General features: G+C 44.0%; 1 protein-coding gene across 38 annotated transcripts in view; it reads left to right on the top strand.

The window, feature by feature from the left end:
- Kcnma1 (potassium calcium-activated channel subfamily M alpha 1) overlaps positions 1-7,102 on the top strand; it is a 709,412-nt gene that overhangs the window by 507,035 nt on the left and 195,275 nt on the right. For all 38 annotated transcript variants that reach the window (XM_033766495.1, XM_010607512.2, XM_033766488.1 and 35 more), the window contains 2 exons: positions 1,292-1,374; positions 4,824-4,893. In XM_033766495.1, coding sequence (XP_033622386.1) covers positions 1,292-1,374; positions 4,824-4,893 — 153 coding nt within the window. The remainder of the gene's footprint in view (positions 1-1,291; positions 1,375-4,823; positions 4,894-7,102) is intronic.

The following is a 7,102-nucleotide window of genomic DNA, read 5'->3' on the forward strand; positions in this document are numbered from 1 at the left end:
CAAAAGTAAACTTGCAGGCATCTGGTATCATTTGGCTATGGGCTAATCCTTTTTACCTGGAACCCGCTCAGTTAGAATCTTCTCATAAAGCACACCTGAGACTCAGAAGAGAAAGGAACACAGTAAAATGGCATCTGCTGCTTGATTCACTTAATATAGATTTTTGTAAGCATGCTCAGTATTTGCATGCCAGTACTTGTGCATTAGCATTGTGAATCCACTGAAGTCTAAATTTTAACCATGGTCGCCAGACACTTCTGTAAATAACATAATTGACAAACATGAATAATCCAAGAGGATTTGTGTAAATTCTTTGCATTATTAAACAAATCTAGACACAATTTGTGACATACCACTGAGGAAACGATGCCCTCTCACCGGATGCAGGAATGATCTAACAAGCACAGCATACCAAGTCAGACAGATTGCAGATTTGAGCTAGCATGAGAATTGTTGTGCTTATATAGATCAGTTAATCTTAATATTATCCAGACATGACTCAAGTTGTGGCGAATGTGAAATTTTATGAGAATGGAGGAAATAGTTTTTTGTTCACGGACCTATTTGAAATGCAAGCAATTATTAGCACATCAAACTCTTGATCCCCTCTAAGACAAAAAAAAAAAAAAATCTCTCCTGGCCCTTGTTTAGATAAGTCAGTAGGTTGGTTGTATTTTGACTCCTGCTGTAGCCTATTATTTCATATACCTACATTTGTTGACTTCTGACGATCTGTCTACTAATGAATACTAAACCATATAGTGTTGTTATCTGATTGAGAGCTCTGAGCTCTTCCCAATGCATAGATAATGAAGAAGTGAGAAAGGTTGGATGAAGCACTTTGAGTAAATTTCTGAATCTCCAAATAGTTAACTTGCTAGTTTGAAAGAAGGGGTTTAAGCTACCAACCTCCATTTCCTGAATGGGAGAATCAGGATGATAATGCAGACAGTTGATGAAGAAAGTGGAGAAGGGAATGAAAAGCTTAATGAATTGTACGTTAAAAAAAAATCTGGAAATCCCACAGGTAAGCGACTATGCCAAATGAAAAGTATAATTACCCAGGTACAAGTTGTATTCTCCAACCACAGTGAGATGAAATGTTTATCCTATAACAAGAACTTGCAACCTACACATTTGACAAAAACTATCATCTTTCTTGTTTTTTTTTTTTTTATCTTTCTTTGCAAAATATCAGGTTCCCCAAGAGCTGTCAACAGAGAGATTGCAATTGAGCTTGGCTATTTATCTGTTTGTGTTCTGTGATTTTTTTTTTCTTTTGGTGTCTCAGATAGAGTCAGCAGATGCGTGCCTAATTCTCGCCAACAAGTACTGCGCTGACCCGGATGCTGAAGATGCCTCCAACATCATGAGGTAACCATGGCATGGTGGCACAAGGGAGAGCCCTGAGCTCGGTGTCTGTGGCTCACTTGTAGCCCTTTATGGCCTGCAGAGGTTTGTTTCCAAGGTACCTTCTTTCTTCAAGAAGCTACCCCACAACTGTTACCCTGTGTAGATTTAGGAGGGCTGATGCTATGGTGGGTGATCCTTGAGTAAGGTCATGGCCCACAAGGCACCAACAGCAGGAAGCTCAACCTTGGCAAATGGCATCTTTGGAAGCTCAAAGCTGGTCTTGGGTTTGAGATTCTTTGAGTCAGAGCTAGCAGGCTAGAAGATAGATTTAGATGAATGCAGTAGCATGTTCCCTCAGAGAAAGTGGACCTTGATTTCCATCCACAGGGGACATTTTACAATATCTGGAGATGTTTTTAGTTGACCTAACTAGGGGATGGTCATGCAGGTGTCTGGTGGGTAGAGGGCAGAGATGCTATTAAACATTCTACAATATACAGGGTAGCTTCTATGTAGAGAATTATCTGGCCCAAAATGTCAATAGTGCTGAGATAGAGGAGCCCTTTGTTAGAGTCTTTTGAGTGTGAGGGTAGAAGATTGATTAGTATCACCTCAAAGAGAAGGTGACTGACCATTTGGCAAGTTTCTACCAGTTTCCTAAAATTTGTTCTTCATGGAAAGCATTTTAATACAAATATGCATCTCTGAGAAAATATACTATGGTGTATTTTCTAAACCTATTTGACTGCAAGCCCCCATATCTTTTCTTTTAACATCTAGGGGAGGACATTCTGGCAAACCCTGCCCAGTACATTCTTTTATTTGCACAAGGATTAGATCCATCCACTGCTAATTTCAGCCCCAACTCCAACACCTTATTTTTTCTCATTTCAGACGAAAATATGTTCAGTTTTTGTTCTTTTCATAGACTTGCAGTCACATCCTGTGGCTATACAGTGACTGAAAGCTCCAAACATTTTGCTACAGGTAGTCAGAGCCCTTTTGGAACTTGTCTCTTCTCTGGCATAAATTGCAGGATAGTTATTTGAGCTGGGAAGGAGTAAGAAAGAGAATCTTCTGGAGAGGGGATGAACTCAGAGAAAACATTTCACTCCCACTGTATTCCCAGGAACTTGTACTTAATTGTGAACAGCCATCCTTCCGTCCAGACAAAACCTTCCCCTCTGCCTGCGGCTTGTGTTCCTGTGCTCTGGGAATTTACCTGAAGGTGAAGGTTGGGAGATTGCTTTTGTGTCCTTACAAAGCTCTCAGATCCTTTGTCTTTGCTTTTAATCAGTGGCCCCAAGTGACAGGAAATTTCCCATCAATGATGCAGAGGAATTCCTCTGGTGCATTTGGGATGAGCAAGTCCTCCCCACAGCATCTGGTCCTTGTGTCTGGCAGGCAACATCTGGCACAATCTCCTCTTTCCACTCACTTTTCTTTGGCAGCATGCTAAGTGCAGTCATTTTAAGGAAGTCAGTGTTTGAACTCCTGTAAGCCTTGGGCCTGCCAGGCTGCAGGCAGGATGGAGTAGGGGCAGACCTCATCATTCCGGGGCCCATCGCCCAACTAGGGTGTCACTTGTCCCTTATAAAAATCAGTAGTGTTTCCAGCATTTCACGTGCTTTTCTGTCATTTGGAGTGATTAGAAATATAGCCTTTGTGGCTGTATCTTTATCTTTCAGACTTCAGCAAAAACCTAGAGGATGGCTTAAGATTTTAACTTCACAGAGAAGATTGGGGTTGGCAGATTCCTTCCCCTGCCCCCCCCCCCCCGCCAAAATGAATAACAGAAATGAATACTAGCTTTGAAATGGACATTTCTCTTAATTCCAGTATTTCAGTTCAACCCTGCCAATGACGCGCATAGATACCACGGTGACTGGCAGGATGCCAAGGTATAGACAAAGGTGGTATCAGAAATATAATTAAGCCATCCATTAGCTAGAACCAGAAGTAATGCTCCAAAGGACACGGGAAGCTGAGAGTTAAAAATGGGCTCTGTTTTTCTCTTATTTGTATAATCCACCTTCCTCCTTAGTTTAATGAGACCAATCTGTCCCCTTTTGAAATTAAAATGTCAAAGATCCATTTGAAATGAACTAATGCAGAAAACTGGCTGATGTTGTGAACAGCACCAAGAGGCTGACAGAGGTTCAGGGTCCCTGAGTTATAAGCAGGGGCCGACATGACTCTTTTTCAAAAGTAAAATGAAACCCTTCGAGTGCAAAAGCCCAGGGTGAATTTGTGCAGGGAGAGGCTTTTGTGTGACCCATTTCCTGAATTCACAAGTTGCAGCTATTCAGATAGAGCCGCGCCTGGGCTGGGAGAGCTCTGCTTGGTGGGGAGTTTGCGATGGAAGTCATGATAAATGCACTTGCATTTCTGATTAGGCTTAGGAGGTGGGTCTTTCTGTGGAATTCCATTCTTTAGCTTTCCTTGTCACAGAAGGAAATGTACAATGTCACCTCTGACAGGGTCGGTGATGACAAAAACCATAAGTCACACGTGCAGAGAGTCTTTAATGATTTCAAAGCATTTTCACATCTGGTCTCCCGTTTGCTCCTCATACCAAGCCTGTGAAGTAAATAAAGCAGGTACTGTGGCCCCTAACATCCAGATGAGGAAACAGGAACAGAGAGCCTGGTGATTTCCTGAAGGTCACCAGGTTCATTAGTGCAATACTGGGACTGGAAGCCAGGTGTTTCCATTCTCCTGTTCCTGACTCCTCCCCTTTGGCCTTGTGATTGACAGGATGAGGGCCTGTGAGGGTTGGGGTGGGGGCAAGCAGTGATTCATACCCAGGGTAGACTGAGGGCAGTGGGTGGGATCTTGACCTTCTCAAGGTATTGGCACTTATCTTGGACTGGTGTTCAAGTCATCATATTGACTGTTAGCGGTGGAAGTCCTTGCTCTTATTCTAAGAGCTCTGTTTAGAAATCATATTGCTGAGAGTGGCCACGTGTATGTGACAGTTTCAACCATTTGTCAGTTGACATGTTTGATTTGTCATTGTTGTTGCAAGTTGTTAACTCGAAGGACTTGAGTCAGAGCAGATTACTTCTTCGCTGTTCTCTGGGGTGTGGAACATTGCACACCTTGGAGGACTGGTGATTTGAGCTTTAGATGTAGATGTAGGCAGTAACCTTGTTCTAGAAGCACTGACTGATGTGTTCACTTAGTCTACAGGGACATACATTCTGTCACCAAAGCCTCACAGGATCCTTCGGGGCTTTCTATGTCCAGGACACATACCATGGCTATCTTTTGCAATTTCTTTTTCACACCTCCAAGAAAAAATGGTGGTGGGAATATAGTTTTTCTTGGCCTCAAGCCTCCAGCCCTCTGGGAGCCTGGCTGGTACACCCACTTCCTATGTGCTGCACTTGGTGGTAATCCAGCGACCCTCCCATCAGCCTCCAGGGCTAAGGCAGGCCTGGCCTCAGCTATGGTTCTCTCTTTTACAGAGTAATCTCCATAAAGAACTATCACCCGAAGATCAGGATCATCACTCAGATGCTGCAGTATCACAACAAGGTAGGACTTTGGGAGCACTCCATGCCTGAGGCCACTGCAATTTACCATACCGCACCACAGATACACACACACACACAGACACACACACACACACAGACACACACACACACACGCACACACACACACACACACACCTCCCCCCCCCACCACAGACACACACACACACACACACACACACACACACAGACACACACACACACACACACACACACACACACACACACACACCCACCCCCCAGCGCTGTGCAAAGTCCTGAGTAAAGACATGTGGTGGTTAAAAATTTCCCTGGGACATTTCTTTAGGCTGAGCAGCTTGTTTGCAGGGGTCATTGGAGGGAAGTTCCTTCCTGTACTGATGCCTCCACTCTGGATGAGTCTAGTGGACCTCTTGGTTCAGGAATATTGATGTATCCTCAGACCTCATCTATACCTAAATTCCAGCAACTGGCAGCTCTATGTGCTGCAGTTATTTCTGTGGTCAATATTTGTCGACTATCTACTCTGCAATCAGAACTCTCCCCGACATCCAGAGGGGATATCAGGGGAGGAGAAGCCCTTTTGGTACCCTCACAGATTTAACATTTAAAGGGGAGAGGATGCCCCCTGGCAAGAGATGGGACTTTTTAGAGGCCTAGTGAACCTGGGAGCATGGTGGGCACTGGTAGAGAGAGTAGAACATGATATTCTCAAGTTCAGGATCAGAATTTGCAGAGTTGAATCCAGGAAAATAGTTGAATATCCAGAAATTAAACACACAGGAATCTTCCTAGTGTTACAGTTTAAACAGATTGGAAAAAAAGCAAACATCGGTGTCTACATGGTTTCCATGTGATTACCTTTTAGTAAACGAGAGTTGAAAGTCTCTCATCCAAAAGTAGTTTTCTGTTACTCAGCCTGTTAGTAAACTCCCAAGAAGACAGCTTTGGGGGAGGGAAGGTGGCACCTTACTGTTTTCGATATGGCACCAGTTAACTTCTTAATGAAGCTTAGAAGCTGGAGGCTGCTCGTTACCTGAGGCCAGGTGTCCTGTCTGAACAGAATAACTCCCTGCTGGGTTGTGAGTGAGACCGTGCCCCATCTTCTAGGACGCCTTCCCCATGAAATAGGCTGTCAGGTGACCCAGTGGAAACCCCATTCTGCCAAATGCACCAGCGCCATGCCATTATTTCTTAATTGCTGGCAAGCGCGGGCCCATTTTGCCATGTGGAGGCCCATCAGAGGCCATTGTGTACTGGAGCCTGCTGTCTGTGACTGGCCCACTGCTCGGAGCGGCTGCTCAGTGCCAATCCATGCCCAGCCCTCGGCAAGTGGCTGTAGTGCAAATGGCATCACTCTCTAGCCAGTGCATTTGGTGGTGGGCGCCCAAGGTCACTTTCTCCCATTTGTCTCTAGAAAAGTCAAGGACACTGCAGAGATCCAGTGAGGGGTGTTGGTAACTTGCGGGTGTCAGTCTGCAGCAGCTTTTGGAGGGCAGCCCTGGTAGGTGGAGGTGAATTGATGAGCAAGGTTGAGAGTGGTGACAGCAGCTGCCATAAAGAACACTCCTTCTTTCATTTGTGATTTGAAATTTCACTTAGTGTGGGAGTGCTTTAAGCTGTTGTTTAGATTTTTTTGGCTGAATTTAGACTGAATAGGAAAATTAACATTGTATGTTTAGGAAGGGATGTCAGGTCCTTTTTTCCCCCTCTTTCCTATGGGTGCTGATGTAGCATCTTTAAGAAATTAAGGAGGATTTCAGCTGCATAGATCTTGTCATAGTCAAAATCATTCAGCTGGCCTAGGGTTCAGCAGTACTTTATCAATAATCACTTGAAAGTCCTTAAATTTTTTTGCCTTGTACTTACTCCGAAACAATGATGACGACATCAATAGACCCATGATTATTACCTAAAAACACATTTTGTTCAGAACTATTTCAATCTGAGTCTTCAGGCCAGTTAAAATCCTAAAGATTAGTAAAGGCAGAAAGAGTGGAGCAACTATGACACAGGGCATTTTTCTGTTATTTTACTTCTCTATTTTAGGGAAAGAATGAAAAGTCCTTTGTCTTCTAATTCCATGTAGATTCAAAAAGGTGTTCTTCCCTCTGCTTCCTAGTTGTGCTCTATTTCCTAACATACGTCCACTCATCCTTTCAACATGGTCCCCCTCCTCTTCCTCTTCTTCCTCTTCTTCCTCTTCCCACTACCTTCTCCTCCCCCCCTCTTCG

Source organism: Fukomys damarensis, unplaced genomic scaffold (genome assembly GCF_012274545.1).
Source record: "Fukomys damarensis isolate Sample0158 unplaced genomic scaffold, DMR_v1.0_HiC HiC_scaffold_20, whole genome shotgun sequence".
NCBI lineage: Eukaryota > Metazoa > Chordata > Mammalia > Rodentia > Bathyergidae > Fukomys > Fukomys damarensis.